At 39.3% G+C, this 18,937-nt stretch overlaps 1 protein-coding gene across 1 annotated transcript in view; it reads left to right on the forward strand.

The window, feature by feature from the left end:
- Positions 1-6,876: 6,876 nt before the first annotated feature.
- KLKB1 (kallikrein B1) overlaps positions 6,877-18,937 on the forward strand; it is a 28,093-nt gene continuing 16,032 nt past the window's right edge. The window contains exons 1-4 of the mRNA XM_055147068.1: positions 6,877-6,914; positions 7,488-7,546; positions 15,117-15,279; positions 17,253-17,359. Coding sequence (XP_055003043.1) covers positions 7,489-7,546; positions 15,117-15,279; positions 17,253-17,359 — 328 coding nt within the window. The 5' untranslated portion in view covers positions 6,877-6,914; position 7,488. The remainder of the gene's footprint in view (positions 6,915-7,487; positions 7,547-15,116; positions 15,280-17,252; positions 17,360-18,937) is intronic.

Here is an 18,937-nt window from a genome sequence, read left to right on the forward strand (position 1 = left end):
GGGAACACTTGTGAAGGGAAGTTGATCTGCTGGTGGGAAGAACACTGGAACATTGTATGTCTAATACTCAACTATGAACAGTTTTGTAAATCACAGTGCTTTAATAACATTAAAAATGTGGTCTTTTATTCTGCTAACAGATTTTTATTTTAGTGGTGTATGTACTTGTATCTTTAGAAACATATTTCGTGCAAACATCAAAACAGCAATTGAAATGGCTTTAAAGTGAGTCGAGCGGCTTTAGTATATTTCAAAACTCCAAACTAAAAATCATTCTTGAAGCTGGAGTGATAGTACAATAAAGTGTTTGGCTGGCATGTGGTTGACGCCGGTTGACACATATGGGCCCCTCGGGGAACCACCAGGAATGATTCCTAAGCACAGAGCAAAGAACAGTAAGCCCTGAGCACAACCAGGTAAGGCACTAAAACCAAAAAAATAAAGAAGTCATTCTTCTCAGCTTACTGGTTACTTTTATTTATTTATTTGGTTTTGAACCATACCTATGCACTGTTATAAGCACCTACTGACTCTGCACTCAGGGATGACTCAGGGGACAGGGAACCTCATTGTAGCGCCAGGGGTAGAATCCAGTTAGCTGCGGGAAGGAAGTGCCTTATTTAGGGTACTATCTCTTGAGCCTGTAACTGGTTTCTTTCAAAATGAATTGCTTCACTACTGTAGAATCTAAACTTAAAAAAAACTAAAGGGCCTGAGAACTAGCTCAACGGGCTGAGCATTAGCTCTGCATGCTGGAGGTCCGGGTCAATCCCTGCACAACATCCCATGTGCCAATAGAATGACCCCCAAGAACAGAGCTGGAGTAGCTCTGAGCCCCAGCAGGTGTGGCTTCCGAGCCAAATAAATACGTAAATAAATTAATAATTCTTTTTTCTTTTTTCTTTTTTTATTTTTCCTTTTTGGGTCACACCCAGCATTGCACAGGGGTTACTCCTGGTTCATGCACTCAGGAATTACTCCTGGCAGTGCTTGGGGAACCATATGGGATGCTGGGATTCGAACCCGGGTCAGCCACATGCAAGGCCCTACCCACTGTGCTATTGCTCCAGCAGGCCCCAAATTAATAAAATTTTTTAAACTTTCAAATACATGATTTCAAACAAAAGGCAGTTTGAGATGTTGAGGTGGCGGGGAGATGTGGTGAAGGGGATCTAAAAACACAAACCCCTGATTATAAGACAAGTCAGTTCTGTGAGGTAACGCAAGCATGATGACTAAAGTTAGTAACCCTATATGCTCTGTATTTGAAAGTTGCTAAGTGTAGATCATAAAAGTTCTTATCACACAAAAATGAAACACCTTTGAAGTAAATTTGGTAATGAATACTCTGACGAACATCTATAACATTATACAGATACTGTGTCATTCTATAGCATTCGTAGAAGTAGTGTATTAATGCCAATGAAAACACAATATTTAAAATTCAGATTTTACTTTGAAAAATACACAAATGCAAACTTAAAGCTTCAGAAGTATCAGCTGACCATAATAGCAATCACAGGATCACAGCATCATGGAATGATATTGCCAACTTATTAGTAAGGATACTTTAACATCGTTCTTTCAATTAGAATTGAAAGTGTTTTGTTACTATTTTGACTTGGAAAAAATTATATTGCAGTAAACCTTTTAAAATTATAAAGGATTGCTTCAGAGCAAGTACTGGAAGATCTGTTGCTTGATAAAAGGTAATAAGAACTGATTAATAAAACTTTGGTAGTGTTTAACCTGTCTCAGAAATCTTTCACATTAAACAGTGTTTCTAGTAATAACTTCAAGAACTTGAATATCATGCTTATTAATATCTTACAAATACAAATTTAGAAATTATTTGACATCTCTGTAACCTCTGTTTTGAGGTTTGCACCAAATATGTTTCTAAAGATGGGTTTGAAAAGTGAAGATTAGAAATGATTTGGTAACAAACCAATTTTAGGAATTCCACGTGCTTTAAACCAGATTTTTAAAGATTAGTTTAGCTGAGCACATCACCAAACACGGGACTGTTTTTTATCATTAAATCTCTCTAAATAAACATCTGCTCTTGGAACCCAATGGTGAGAGAGATCCTGGGTACAGTCAGTGCCACTTATGTGAAACTCAGAAAATGGTAAAAAACACTCTTGGAATGTTGTGAAAATGTTAAACCTAGGCCATATGGCTGGGTAGAAATTGTCACGGAATAGGCATATTTTTATGATGATAATAATAGAGGATACCAAGTGGGCCAATTCTGAAATTAAATAAACGTTCCTTTTGGTAGTAAATCTTTAAATTAACTTTGCTCAAGAACTCATTTGTGAGAAAGTGATGCATAACTGTTAAGCTTGGCAGAGTATAGTACTGAGTAATACTGAAGGAAGACTATTCCCAGAATTTCGTAGGAAAGAAGTTTCTTAACCAGGTTGGTGGAAACCCTAGGCCACATTTTCAGCCTGGAGGTTAAGCTAGAATTCCAGTCCTGTCTCTGCCCTTGGCCTTCAGGTCCAAGAATCTTCTCCAGGGAAGTATTATTTTTGCGTGTGTTTTTGAGTATGGTGCTCATTAGAGCTATTAGTCTCCTCAAAGAGATACATATACAGCGGTTGGACCTTTCATAGCACTAAATAGGTGTACCCTCCTCTTAATTTCTTATAATTAGACACCTTGATTCGTGCAACAAAAATGCATTGTTATTGTTTTGAAGATATTTATAGCTTAAGGAATGACTTTTTAAATTCTAAAATCAATAGCTTGGTTTTATAGTCTCTGGATGTTGGCTGTTGATGGGATTACACAGCACCAGGGGCAGTTTCTGGGTGTGATCACCTAGCTACTGGAAAATGGGGGATCTGGGTGGAAGAGGTCCAGTGCAGATCCGAGCAGGCTTGGAGATCTCAGCCCCCCGTCCTGCACACCTGGGTTCCTCTGCTGGTTCCTTCATGTGTGAGGCTTGTCCAAATGTGTGGAGAGGGGCCTTGAGCATGGCTGTGGCTGGGTTCCAGAGGTCTTCAGCTGCTGGGGCTATGCTTGGGGCAGGGAAGGAAACTCAACCCACCTACTCTGAGGGGCTGTGGTGAAGACAGCCAGGCGCAGGGGAAGAGACTCTTATAGCCTAGTTCTCCCTCTTGGAGAAACTGGCAAGCTACCTAGCAAGCTCCCCATGGCATATTCATATGCCAAAACCAGTAACAATGATGTGTCTCATTACCCTGATCCAGAAAGCGGCTCCAATGCAGCACCGTTGGGAAGGACGAATAAAGAGAGGCTTTTAAAATCTCAGGGCTAGGACCAATGGAGACGTTACTGAGACTGCTTGAGAAAATCGATGATCAACAGGATGATGATGATAATGATGATGTATAGGTATATGCAATTATAAATGTATTCATGATATATGTTCTGAAATATATCAACTCTTGCTGAAATACAAAAGGCAGAGAAGAGCTTAATGAGTGACTGTTCTTAGGGACATTAAATGCTCTAAAGGCACAAACAGCAGAAATTTTTTCCTGAGCAAAAGCATGCTACCACAGATTTGAGAGACTGAGCAGTACTCAATAGGTTTGTTCATCTTTGATGGGTACATCTAGCTGCATCACAGCTTTATCAGAGAATCAGAGCACCCTTTCCCCTCCTCTTCTATTTAGAAACCACAAAGATCCCAAATTCTCCAGGCAGGCAGATTCCCCACCTTATCTCCTCCCACCAAAATTTCCCAGAATCCCTTAAAGACTCTCCTTCATTCCCTCACCCTACAAATTTCCAGTGACAACACTCTTGTCTCAAGGCACTGTCACTTCAGATAAATGTTGTCATCTACTGTGACAGTTATATTTTTTACACTGATAAATATATATTAGGCCTAAATGTAAGCCCAAGATTTTTAAAAAATTTTTTATTAGAGAATCACTGTGATGTACAACTACAAACTTATGAACTTTTGTGTTTACATTTCACTTATATAGTTATTATTTACCCATCCCTCCACCAGTGCCCATTCACCTCCGCCAATGATCCCATATCCCTCTCACCACCCCCAGCCCATCCCCCACCACCCCACCCTGCCTCTGCAGCAGGGCATTCCCTTTTGTTCTCTCTCCTTTTGGGTATTGTAGTTTGCAATAGGGGTATTGAATAGCCATCATGTTTGGTCTATAGTCTACTTTCAGTTTGCACCTTCCAACCCAAATGGGTCCTCCCAACATCCTCTACTTGGTGTTCCCTTCTCTGTCTCAGCTGTCTTTTCCCCCGCATGTGAGTCCTGTTTCCAAACTGTGGGGCAGACCTCCTGGTCCTTATCTCTACTACTCTTGGGTGTTAGTCTCTCACTATGTTACTTTATATTCCACAGATGAATGTGATCTTTCTATGTGTGACAGTTATTTTATTGTGCAACAAATGACTACAATCTTGAGAGTTTTAAATGGCATTAATTTATTTCTTTACAGTTTCCTCACTCAGTAAGGTTCTGTGTTTTCTCTCTCAGAAGGCCAGAATCGAGGTGTGGAGATTCTGGCGAAGACTCTTCCTCCAAGCATAGCCACTTTGTAGGAAATTCTGTTTCCTGGGGTTGGAGGCCTGAACACTCAGCTTCCTTTCAGGCTCAGAGACCGGTTTCCACACTAGCAGCCGCTCTTGGCTCATTGTCCCAGTGATTCCTCTCCCTCAGAGTCAGGAGTGGAGAGTTTTCCTCTGCCAAACCCTCTCACTCTTTTGTATCTCTTTACTTCTCAAGTCAATAACTAGAGAAATCTCTCTTCTTAAATTAGCTCAAGAGATGACACTAGGCCTGTCATGATAGTCTCCATTTTGAGTAGCCAAAATCAGAGGTTTAGTTACATCTTTCGAATCTTTATCATATGCAGTCCCCAGGATTAGAGTGGAAAATTTCTTTTTAATTGTTTTTAAATTTATAGCCAAACCCGGACATGCTCAGAGTTTTACTCCTGGGTCTGCACTGGGATATCACTCCTGTCGGTGCTTGGGGAACCATATGAGTTGCTAGGAATCAATCCCAGGTCACCTGCCTGCTGTACTATCTTTCTAGCCCCCCAAACATGCACATTTTAATTAAACTATTCAATAACAGTAAGTATTTTTGGCAACACTAGTCTATATATTTTTTTCAGGTTTAAGTCTCAGTCATATAATGATTGAACCCCCATCTCTTCACCAGTGCACATGTTCCACCACCAAGAACCCCAATATACCCCCTCCCACCCAGCCCCCAGCTAAGTAGCTAATGATCTTCATTTTATTCTCTCTATACTTTGAATACATTCAATATTTCAATAGAGAACTCACTATTATTGTTTGGAATTTTCCCCCAACAATCAGGCCTGCTGAAAAGGCATCATTTAATAATTTCTTTTCATTGCTGAGAATGAAAATTCTATGAGCTCCATAGGTTTTAGATTTCTGATATTTTAGTTCAGTTCACAATCTAGATGCATTTCTGTAAGAAGCCGCTCTGGGTGCCAAAATGGGTTAGAAGACCTCTTGGATCATAGTCTTTAGGAGCAGAGAGTCTGTTTCACCTAGTCTACATTTTTAATAAGTAAAGTTCTTTATTGTAATGACATAAAAATATTTAGAAATCAACTCCCTAAAATATCTGATTTTCTAGTCTGAAACTATGCCATAATCCTAAAAAAAAACCCAAAGATTTAGTGGACAAGTGATGATGTCCTTAAATATTTTTAAAAGTACAAAAAGAAAAATTAATTTTCATGGAATCTAGCAAGCAGATCAAAAACTTAAGGACAGAAGTTGACAAAAGGCATATGTCAATACACAGGAGAACTTCTTAAAGTTAAAATAAAATTCCTTAAGTAAGAACAGGCTCCCACAAAGAACACTGATTTTAATAGTTAAGGGATTCTGACAAAGAAGTCTCAAAGTTTTGTATAGCAGGTGCTAAATTATCTTTTCCAAAAAGGGACAGATGATTAATTTCTTTTCAATTTTTTTAGGTCAAACTTTCTCTGTCACAAAGAATTTAACTCGATAGTAGCAGGGTGGACACACTGTAACATTGTTGTCCCTTTGTTCATCGATTTGCTCGAGCAGGCACCAGTAATGTCTCCATTGTGAGGCTTGTTATTACTGGTTTGGGCATATCAAATACGCCACAGGTAACTTGCCAGGCTCTGCTGTGCGGGCAGATACTCTCAGTAGCTTGCCGGGTTCTCCAAGAGGGACGGAGGAATAGAACCTGGGTCAGCCCTGTGCAAGGCAAATGCCTTACCCACTGTGCTATTGCTTCAGTCCAGAATGAACACAAGCAGAGACAATCCATGAATGAAGGCATGTCACTGTGTTCCAATAAATTTTTTTTGTGCAGACCAGGCATTGTAGTTGGTTTTCTCTGAACCACAGCATATTGACACTGCAGTATATCAGTTCCAGAACTGAATGTAAGGAGGATCTCACAAGCCAATTTCCTTACATACTTTCAATTTCAGTAATAAGTAATTCTTTGACTAGGCTAAAGAAGGCATCTCGACTATTTGCAGAGAGATCCTCCCAGGATGAGCTATCCATGTCACTTTTATTGGGCTGTATTTTCAGGTCATTAGAAGAAAGGGAAATACATTATATTAGATTTATATCACTATTGGAAATGCCAATATTGAAAACATTGCCAATAATTTAGAAGATCAAAATTTGTACATAAATTATGTGGCCACAAAGTGAAATAGTTAATATATTCAGCAGTTAAAAACAGAATGAGACCTTCTTAGATTATGTTGACAGGACAAAAGGTTAAAACAGTTGGCAGAAAACCAAAGTCAATATTGGAGCCAAGCAAATATTGCCTGCTGAACACCACATTAGGAAAGCCCAAAGATCACCTATTTTTAAGTGGCGAGAGACCCTCAACTCCAGAACCACAGTAACGAGGCTTGCAGGTAGAAAAACTTTATTCTGATTGCTTCCAAATTTTAGTTTTATTAGACACATTTATACTTTGTGAAGAAAGTTTAGTTTACACTCTGTATTTTTTTCTGTTATATTCTTTTCTTCTCTGATATACTGTATGGAATGAGAAGGAAATGGTGTTCTTACATGTGGAGATATGGAAATATTTAAGCATATGGCATTTTAAAAGCAAAGAGATATTGATTGGTCTAAAAATCAAAAATTGGACTGGGAGTGTTTCTTAGGATGTCTAGACTTGTAATATTGTCATTTTTACAGTAATTTTCCTTCTTCTAAAATCAAGTGTTTGCATACATTTTCTTTATCAGTTCTTTTTATATTATTATATAAGTGAACAATAACACAACAATAGCCTAGCATTTTCAATTTGTGTGTTGTGCCAAGTGACTATGCAAATGTACAGAAAACACTTGCCTTCTGTGCTGGTAATTGGTTTGCAACTCAAGCATTTACATGAAAAATCTCTGTCATCTAAACTCAAGTTTCATGTTAACTATGATCTGCAACCAGGAGAGTTATACACTTATTTCTTTCTCTTTCAGGATGATTTCTTTCAGGCAAGCAGCCTATTTTACTTGCTTCTTTGCTACAGTATCCTGTGGTAAGTGGAGTATCCAAATATAGAGCTAGGAGTGTGTGAGAGAGTGGTTAGCAAGAAATGCTGCCTTTGGAGAAAGCTGAGGTCAAGAATCGGCCTTGATAAACTAGGGTACATATCTTTTCAATCTCATATGCATACTTGAAATACTACAGAATTTAGGCCCCTGAGCTTAAAAATGCGAATAGTTTGGAGCATGTGTTAGCAGGAAGCCATTTCTTTCTTTTTTAAAAAATAAATTTTATTGGATCACTGTGAGATAGTTACAAACTTGCATGATTACTGTTTAGTCATACAATGTTCGAGCACCCATCCCTCCACTAGTGCACATTTTCTACCATCATTGTTCCCAGTGTCCTGCTGGCCACCCCCACCCCATCCCACTCCTTGCTTCTGTGGCAGGTACAATCCTTCTTACTCTCTCTCTAATTTTGGGCATTATTATTTGCAATACAGATACTAAGAGGCCATCATGTTTAGTCCTTGGTCTACTTTCAGCACCTATCTCCACCTGGGTGATCCCTCCAATCATCATTTACTAAGTGTTTCCTTCTCCATCTCAACTGCCTTTTCCCTCAGCACATGGGGCTGCAGGAAGCCATTTCTCATTGGAACTGATTCTCTACAAATTGCAGCAGATCAAAAGTAGTTATTTCTGATAATTCAAGAGTGCTAGGCATCTTAGAGTGTCAGAATAGGTACCATGTAGATGTCTAGTCTTTCAGAACATTAGGGAAACATTTCAGAGAGGAAAACACCTAGTTTAAACTTAATTTAATAAGTTGGTCATTTGAATTATTCTAATTTCAACATTGTATTTTGATCATCCCACTTCCTTAAATCAATAAGGATGATTCTACATACTTTAATCATATGTAGCAGAGTTTTCCTTGTTCCACCATTTTGGTAGGATTTTGACTCTGTGTTGGCTCAGATTGGCCACACCACAGTGATTGAATGATTAAGATAAACACCTCTTGGGGAAATGGTTAAAAATTTGTAAAGAGATACAATTTATGCAAGAAGAACCTCCCCCCTCCCCATATTTTTGGTTCTTTCTAAAGCACCATTTCATTTTATCCCTCACTTCTAATTGTTCTTCCAAACCATAGTCGTTTTCATACACAAATGCACTGAATGCTAAGGAGTAGAATCCAGATGTGCTGCATTCACATTCTATTCAAATTCAATAATTTGGGGAAAAAATCCTTGATGATGTTAAAAAAGCAGAGGTGCTGGAACCAGAGAGGTAGTACAGAGTAGAAGGCATTTGCCTGACAAGAGTTTGACTTGGGTTTGATCCCTGGCATGACATATGGTCCCCTGAGTACCTGGGGCTGCTCCATAGCACAGAACCAGATGAAGCCCTAAGCACTGCTGGAGGAGGGCCACCCCCACTTAAAGAAAGAAATCAGAGGTAAAAATTGGGATATATGAGAAAAAACATACTGTGTGTTATACCATAATGCAAAATGAGCCACTGTTGGAAAGTTTTTCAAATATTTTTCTACTAATGTCTGTTATTCCAAAGGTATTATTAATGATGACTACTCTTTTATAACTTACAATGCCTATTTGCAGTAATCTTTTGTGAAAATAAATATTTATATTATAGTTTGGGGAGCTTAATATTTTTCCCATTCTAGTATTTTTATATGCACTTTCATTTCGGGGCCATAATCAGCAGTGCTCATGACTTACTCCTGACTCTGTGCTCATGGATCACTCCTGGTGGGATTTGAGGGATCATATGGACAGAGGAGAACAAATTTGGGTCGGTCACAAGCAAGGCAAGTGCCCTACTCACTGTACTCTCTCTTCAACCTTCATATATGCATATTCCTATGTGCATATTCAATTACTCTTATAGAATAAAATTTTGGAAACAAAATCTTAGACACAAAGATGTAATATTGTGGACAATTTGTCACAAGTATAAAAATATTTATTTCCAGGAATGTTATTCCCCAAAATGACTCTTCTAACAGCAGATGGGAGTGATCATTTCCCCCACTGAGACCAAAACTAATGTTTTGTGGTTTAGTGCTCACACATATTTCTGGAAAAATAATTCCAGGAATCGCTGCCTTTTAGTCTGGATCTATGTGGATGTGCTCCAAGCAGACCCAGAGCCAGAAAGAGAACACCTGTTGCCCGGAAAAAGCTGATCAGGGCCAGGCTTTGCAACCAGACCTATGCGTACACTTATGTCTTAGCCAATGGCCTTGAACTATGAGAGAATGCAGATGTGAGTTTCAGAAAGACTCCTCAATATGTGGAGCTTGAGGGTAGAGTTAAAATCATGGAACAAAACAAATATAAGGAAGATTGAGACTCAATGAGAGCAGCTGAGCTCTATGTCCAGCTATTCCTAAAACAAGATCCATTATGAGATCTTGAGTTTTAAACAATATATTTATTTGCAGTAAAGCTACTTTGAACAAGTTTGTTACTGAATCATCTGCAACACCCAAATCAATATATCAAAACAAAATTAATAAAAAATTTTAATGTTGGTAATGAGGTAAGTAAATTGTTTGCTTTAACTAGCCTAAATTTGCTATTAATCTTACCAATCTTCATGTAGTTTTCAGTTTTGTATAATTTTATAAAGAACCTTTAATAGGGCTGGAGCGATAGCACAGAGGTTGGGCGTTTGCCTTTCACGCGGCCAACCTGAGTTCGATTCCTCCACCCCTCTCGGAGAGTCCAGCAAGTTACCAAGAGTATCAAGCCTGAGCGGCAGAGCCTGGAAAGCTACCCATGTGTATTGGATATGCCAAAAACAGTAAAATAAGTCTCTCAAGAGAAGATGTTACTGGTGCCCGCTCGAACAAATCGATGAGCAATGGGATGACAGTGACAGTGACCTTTAATATCTTGTGACCAAGTTTTAAAAATCAGACTCCTTTTCTCCTCCTTATAATGCTGTGTTCAAACAAGACCTGATAATCTGCCATGTCACAGACAGTGGCCAGTAAATAAATATAAATAATGTAACACTTTGTATGGAATAACTTAGTAACAGTGCTGTATATATACTCTAAAATGTAATACAAACAAGTCTATTATTGTGATTCTCATTGCCACCAATTTCACCATCCCGTTGCTCATTGATTTGTTCAAGCAGGCACCAGTAACATCTCTCATTGAGAGACTTATTGTTACTGTTTTTGGTATTTCCAATATGCACGAGTAGCTTGCCAGGCTATGCCACACGGGCTCGATACTCTCGGTAGCTTGCCGGGCTCTCCGAGAGGGGCAGAGGACTCGAACTTGGGTCAGCTGCATGAAAGGCAAACGCCCAACCACTGTGCTATCACTCCAGCCCAATTTCACCATCATCATTACTAATTAGGATAAGCAAGAACAACTGCTAGAACTTCCCTTCCTGTTTACTATAATGTTACTATAATGTTAGTTATTTCCAGTGGACCCTTTACATCAGGTGAGGCTCACAAAGGCTCCACCTCTTGGATTATAGTTCTAAACATTATTTTTTTGGCTTATTGGGTCACACCTGGCGATGCTCAAGGGTTACTCCTGATTTGCACTCAGGAATTACTCCTGGCGGTGAGTGGGGGACCACATGGGATGCTGGGAATCGGACCTGGGTCAGCCTCATGCTAGGCAAATGCCCTACCTACTGTACTATCGCTCCAGCCCCAGTTCTAAAATTTTAGGTTTAACATTGATTCCTCCTTTCTCCTCTGCTCCTGCAAGAAGAAGTTTAAGTTTGTTGGGTGACACCCATCACAGTGCTCTGTGTCAGTCCAATTCCTTTGTGTTTATCTTTAACTTCTCCTCTGTGCTCTGTTTTCCCTATCTGTTAATCACCTATATCCTAAAATCAGACCTTGTGACTTATAAGATCAGATCCTTTTAAGGACTCTGGATTTTTGTATTTGTAAGTCAAATATTGCTTTTCTCTTTCCCTTATGCCCTTTGCATAGTTTACTTTAGAGCAGTGTCCATTTTGTAAAGACACAGAAAGACAATTAATGCTATGCTTTTTTAAGTTGGGAGTTAATTGGCTCTGAATAACATTTACTCTTGGGCATCTGTCATATTTACTCGACTTAAACCTCAGTTGGGCCCCAATAAAGGGACTGAATGGACCCACGGCAAGCTCTAAGCTAGCCTGGCAATGAAATGGGACAGGCTAAGTGCCATAAAACTTAGGATAAATTAAAAGAGCAGATACATGGACAAATTCTTTCATGACCCAAAAAGGAAGTGACCGGACAAGAACCCTGCTAGAGTTGAGAAGGACTAATCTGTCCTGAGAACTGTAGCCTGGAATCTGTAGTGAGATATTCCCAGGAGAACCACCTTATTTTTTTTTGGCTTTTTGGGTCACACCAGGCTATGCTCAGAGGTCACTCATGGCTCTGCACTCAGGAATTACTCCTGGCGGTACTCAGGGGACCATATGGGATGCTGGGAATCAAACCCAGGTCGGTCGCGTAAAAGGCAAACGCCCTACCCACTGTGCTATCACTCCAGCCCTGAGAACCACCTTTTAAGCTTAATATATCTATTACTGAGTCCATACAAAATGACTAATATTATTCACTGTATCACTGTCATCCCGTTGTTCATCTATTTGCTCGAGTGGGTGCTAGTAACGTCTTAATTTGTCCCTGTCACATGCTAGTATAGCCCAATGGCATCTACTTGCTCCAGGAACACAAAGAACACATTGTTACTGTTTTTGGCATATCAAATATATCACGGTAGCTTGCCAGGCTCTGCCATAACTACCATTATTAAGAAGTAAATTTAAGATGACCCTTTAGATGTATGGGGACTAAGGAAGGGAGAAGTATGGCTGTAGATGGTATTTCACCCATAAGCGAATCCCTGAGCAAGCTGATATCTTTGTCTTAGAAGAGCTTCCCCAGAAGGAAGGGCTTTACATATATAGATTGTACTATCTGACCTATGTGTAGTTGCTACCTCCAACCTGGGTGGTTGGGCTCTTGACTAAGGCAGTGAGACTGGGTGTGGGAAGACTAGCATGGGGAAAGTAGGAGATGAAAATGAAGGCAATTTAAGACTGGGATGGGGCGCTTAGTGAGATTGGAATATGCACATGGCGGGGGGGATGGAATAAATGCTGGACAGAGATTGGAATAAACAGCCACTGATCACCAACCAGTTTGGTGGCTCTGCTCCCTTTTTCATGCATTTGTTGAGGCTGCAGGCCAGAGTGGGGAAGTGGCTCATAACCACTGCCTGTGGCAGAGTGTCTACACATATTTTTTGAACATACACCACTGCAGAATGGAAAACTATTTGTCGTTACTAGTCATTGTGCATGCACTGAGAGAAAATATGTGCTTAATCTTCAAGAATCTGTCAAGAAACACCAACTGTCTAAAAAAAAAGACTACTCTGTCATTAGACCAGATACTCGGTGGCTGTGGATATATTAAATCTAGTCCTATATGCTTGGCAACGTGTATATTCTCAGAAGTTTCCACCTGAAGACATTTCTACTCTTTCTAAATATAAACCTTATCCAATGGTAAATCATCTTAGCCATATCTCTGAAAAGAACAGGAGCAAACTTGCTGGGTGAGCTACCACAGGACTCAGGGTAAAGAGGAGTGGGTAGAGTAGAAGACTCTTTAATCTTCTGTGTTTATGAAGACACGGTAGGCCTTAACTGTCCATTTCCTGAAAGGAAAGTCATAAACTAAAATTGAAATTGAAGCAGGACTACTGCCCTTGGGAAGAGATATTGTTGTCATTGGAATATTAAGTGGTTAAAGGGCAACTGACATTCAAAGTGAACATGCTATGTGAGCTGGAAAAGCCTATTAAGCAGATCTTCAAATGGGCTTTTCAAGGTACCTGAATTCAAAGTAAAACTTTAATATATGAAATAGTAAGGTAACACCTAATACTCTAATAGAATGATTAATACAAGGTGCTTTAAAGCTGTGAATATATCCAAATAGCAACTAATTAAAATTTTATTCTGCTTAGCTTATTCATGCATTTGCTTAAACTGTTGAAAACTGTAGAAACTGCAGATATTGCCTCTGCACTCATCCATGAAGTAATCATAGCTTGATAACTGTTTTCTTTATTTAAACTCAAACTGGGAACTTTTTAGACTGAACCAGAGGAAAGAAAGTAGAGTAAAAATCAAAAACTCTGGACTTATTTCCAAAACATCTGATATCCAAGTGACTCTTTTTTCAGCCGACTTAGTGCCCTATGATTTAGTAACATTTTCCAGAAAAGTTCAATGTGTTTTATAAAGCCTAATTCTAGTTTCCCTTACATCCACTTGTGAGATAACAGTGAAGATGTGAGCAATAAAAGTTTTTGAAAAAGATGAAATAGGGTAATTTTTGTTGTTGGGGATGGGCACTTCTAGCAGTGCCTGGTGACAAAACAGAACCAGGGGTCCAACCTAAGACTTTGTAGATACAAAGCACATGTTCTCTACTACTTAAGCGATCTCTCTCTTATGTCATTTTTTTCCTTTTTGGGTCACACACGGTGAGACTCAGGGGTTACTTCTGACTTTGCACTCAGGAATTACTCCTGGTGGTGCTTGGGGGACCATATGGGATGCTGAGGAATTGAACCTGGGTTGGCCGCATACAAGGCAAACACCCTACCCGCTGTGCTATCACTCCAGCCCTCTCATTTTTGAGGCATGATACATTTATAGATTATTAGGTAGAAAGCAAGCTGGAATTATATTTTATTTGGAATACGATTTGGGCAAAATATTGTACAATTTAATTTTTAAATTAATTTGTAAATTTTATCCAGCAGTACCCATATGAGTTCAAATCATATCAGATATAGCTCGTTATTGCCTTCATGTGCTCATTTTGTCCCTATAATTAAATCCATGACATAAAGATTAATGATTGGATTAAAGTGAATTACATTACATAACACAGGTGCATTTTTTAAAATTTTTATTTTTTAGTGAGTCACCGTGAGGGTACAATTACAGATGTACACATTTTTGTGCTTGTGTTTCCCTCATACAGTGTTCATGAGCCCATGCCTCCACCAGTGTCCATTCTCCACCACAAATAAGTGTCCATTCTCCACCACAAATAAACGCAGTTTCCCTTCCACCCCCAACCCTATCCCCCCCACCCCACTCCGCCTCTGTGGCAGGGAATTCCATTTTGTTCTCTCAATCCTTTTGGGTGCTGTGCTTTGCAACAGGGTTATTGAATGGCCATCGTGTTCAGTCTCTAGTCTACTTTCAGCACGTATCTCCCCTCCTGTGAGGGCTTTCCAATCACATTTTACTTTACCCTTCTCTATCTGGGCTGCCTTTCCCACAGCATGTGAGGCCAGCTTCCAAGCCATGGAGCCCACCTCCTGCTATTATATACTACTATTCTTGGGTGTTAGTCTCCCACTCTGTTATTTTATATTCCACAGATGAGTGCAATCTTTCTATGTCTATCCCTCTCTTTCTGACTCATTTCACTTAGCATGATACTTTCCATGTTGATCCACCAACACAGGTCTATTTCTATGAGTCATTATTTTCATCTGTTCTAAACTCATATGCCTTGTTTTTCAGAATGCCTGATTCAATTCTATAAAAATACTTTCTTCAGAGGTGGGGATGTAGCTGCCATCTATGCTCCGAATGCACAGCACTGTCAGATGATGTGCACTTTCCATCCGAGGTGTTTGCTATTCAGTTTTCTTCCTGCAGATTCAACAAATAACACAGACAGAAGGTAAAAGCTGTTATTTTTTTGCTGAAGAAGATAGTCATTGTCAAAATGGGGTCAGTTGTGAGCAAAATTGAATATTGCATTGTAGAATTACATTTCTCAAATGTGGTTCAAGTACCAGTGACATTATTATCTCCTGGAAGTTCTTGCCTAAGCAAATTCTTTGATCAGACTACTAAAGAGGTTGGGTTTGTTGGGCTTGAGAATATTTATTTCAAACAATTGCTGCTTTCAAAGCATGCCATTTTATGCCCAGTGCCCTCAGAAAGATGTTAGTCTATCAACGACCTGAAAAACTGTCTCAAGAACGTATCTAGTAAGGGTGAATATTTCAACTAAACTAGGAATCAAGGTGTTATTTAACCTAGGATAACATCGTGGAAAAAACAGTCCTCGGGAAATAAAGTAAAGAACAACATTTTGTTTAAATAAAACTAAATATTATTTAGAAATGGAAATTTGGAAAAGCAAGCACATTGAGAAAAGGGATGATAATTGGGAATCTTATTAGGGCATAAATTGGTTGAATTATAGCCAGAGTTTCATGATAATTCTAATTTTGATTATCAACCACAATGAGCATTTTTAAATTATACTACACATTAAGTGGAAACATAATTCACCAAAAGTTTATGAATGTAAGGGAAATAATCTTTTTAAAACATAAGACTCAAATGCCAGAGAGATATTAAAGGGGTTAAGGATTCACTTTGCAGGAGGCTGACTTCAGATCAATCCTGGTCACTACGTATGATTCCCCAAGCACCACCAGGAGAGACCCCTGAGCAACACAGAGCCCGGAATGAGTCCTGAGCACTGCTGGTTGTGGCCCCCAAACGAACTAGAGCTAACCCAAGAGGAAAAATAAAATAAAATGCAAGGCTCAATAAAATATATTAACTAGAAGACTGAAGAAATGATGAAAATGGCACCACGGGAAATAGTTCATTCAAAAAATAAGTGAAAGACCCAACAATATATTAGGAGCAACACTGAGACAATATCCTTCCCTCAAAAAGCAGAAAATACTTTGGTGATATACCTCTTAGGCTCTCTCAATTTATAATCCAATAAGATATGATACTGTTGATTGTACTGATATTGCATTTCACTGTCACTATCACTGTCATCCTGTTTCTCATCGATTTGCTCGAGCAGGCACCAGTAATGTCTCCATTGTGAGACTTGTTCTTACTGTTTCTGGCATACCAAATATGCCACAGGTAGCTTGCCAGGCTCTGCCATGCGGGAGAGATATTCTCAGTAGCTTGCTGGGCTCATTTATGTTAGTACAAACATTTGGATTGGAAAGAGGTAAAAGAATGCTAGACTCAATAAACGTATTATAAATTCTCTAACTTTCCAGATCCGAGCCCAGGGTCCCTGTGGTGTCTCTATTTACCCAGAATGGGTGTATAGTAATTCCTAGGATGTTACCTTTACACAATCAACTGGGAAATCCCCTGGGAAAAAGAATAAGTCTTTGTTAATAATTGATAATTACAGCCTTCAATGTGGCTTTTAATTCCTAACCAAAGTGATCCAATCCTACTGTCATTGATTCTCTGTTACTGGTGGAGGAAAACTCATCCTCCCTTGGAGAACAAGACTTCAGGAGGGCCACTAGTTTCAAGACTTGAGTCCTACTTTTTGCTTCCCTTGAAAAGGAAGGGAAACAACTTTTCAAAGACCACAGTGACCCAGTAAGACCAGTTGGCATTTCATGTACTTCAGGGTCAACTGGCATTCATATTAACTCTTTCATATGACTGATTTCCCATACTTAGACATGAGAATATAAGGGAAAACAATGCTGACATTAGGAACAACTTCAGCTAATCATGAGGTTGCCAGCAAATGGTAGGGATGATGTACTACTTTCATTAATCCTGGATCCATTTACTACTGTATACAAATGCCAGATATTCAATGTATTTATGATTGCACTTCCTAAGTGATGCTACTTTTAAAAACAGGTTTGGTTGCTTCTTGAAAGACAGTGTTACAGGAACTCTGCCGAGAGTGTCACGGACAAATGCAATTTCTGGACATTCTTTAAAGCAATGTGGCCATCAAATAAGTGGTAAGGTGTAGATTTTGGAAGAACTGGAATGAATAGTGGGTTAAATTAGCTCGGATTTAAAGTCTTTACTATAGGCTTCTGTCTTGGTATCTATGGCGGGGGTAATTGGACCACACCCATGGGTGTGCAGGGACCGTTCTGGGCTCTATGCTCAGGGGTTACTCCTGGGGGTACTTGAGTATAAGTTTCTTAACCCTGCACTACTCTCTGCCCCTTATACCATGGACTTTTGGAAGGATGGGGTTGTATTCTAAGCATTCTCTCTTGACTTTTTTTTTTAATTGAATCACCATGAGCTAAACTTATAAAGCTTTCATGTTTGAGTTTCAATCATACAATGATGAACCCATCTCTCCACCAGTGTACATTTTCTACCACCAACGTCCCCAGTATCCCCCCTCTGCCCTACCCCCCATTCCTGTCATCCTACCACTCCCCCTCTCTCTATGGCACAGTTTCCATCTTACTCTCTCTCTTCTATGGTCATTATCGTTTGCAATACAGTTCATGAGAGGCTATCATGCTTGGTCCTTTATCTACTTTCAGCATACATCTCCCATCCCAAGCGACCCCACCAATCATCATTGATTTAGAGATCCCTTCTCTATCCCAGCTAACTTCTCTTCTAGCTCATAAGGCAGGTTTCCAACCATGGAGCACCCTCTTGACTTTTAAAGTCAACACATACTTGGGGTAGGAAGGTAGCTCAGTGGTAGAACACATACCTAGCACGCACTGGTCCTTTGTTTGTGCCAGCCAAATAAAAAAAAAGTTCACTAACAAGCTCCACTTCCCCTACAGCCTCTAGTAACAATGACAAAACATTCAACTCACCCTTAACCAGCCTCTCTTATTTATGAGCTTAGCATCACAGTGTGACTATTTTCAGAAAGTAAATACAAATCTAAGCAATAGTCTCTGCAAGATTCCATGTAAGAACCATGAACAGAAAGTGTCTGCCTTCTCCTTTTCTCTTGAAGGTAATTTTCAGATCAGTGGTTTTTAGTCATTCACAATCACAGGCAGTTTTGTTTTCCCTACAGGAGATGTTTGGCAAGTCCTGGAGACATTTTATTGTTTTCACAAATTGAGAGGATACTACTGCAATCTAGTGAGCAGAAGGTGCACATTCTGCTAAACACTCCAAAAACCCTGCAACAAACCCTGTAACAAAGATTTTCTGGTCCCAAATGACAACAAAGATTAAGAAATCCTGTTTTATACTGTTAAATTCAAATGGAAGAGCTGGGCTTGTACGTGTTGCTAAGAAACAGAAGAAAAAGTCAGCAAACATTTCTGCTTATGTTTTGTCAAATAGTTACCAAAGTTACTCTCATACATTTAAGGCAAATAAATGAACCATTTCTAAAACAGGACTAATCAAAAAGTGAAAAGTGCTGAGAAGATTCTCTTAACTGATGCTCTGGCAGAACTTAAATTACCTGATATCATTGCTATATTACTTTTACTATAGAGTTAAGGCATGACTCAAAGTTTAGATGTCTTACGTTTTTTCATCATCCATTAATATTACTCCCTCAATAGACATGCAGATTGTATCCGCAGTTTGATAGTTTT

This window comes from Sorex araneus, chromosome 1 (genome assembly GCF_027595985.1).
Source record: "Sorex araneus isolate mSorAra2 chromosome 1, mSorAra2.pri, whole genome shotgun sequence".
Lineage (NCBI taxonomy): Eukaryota > Metazoa > Chordata > Mammalia > Eulipotyphla > Soricidae > Sorex > Sorex araneus.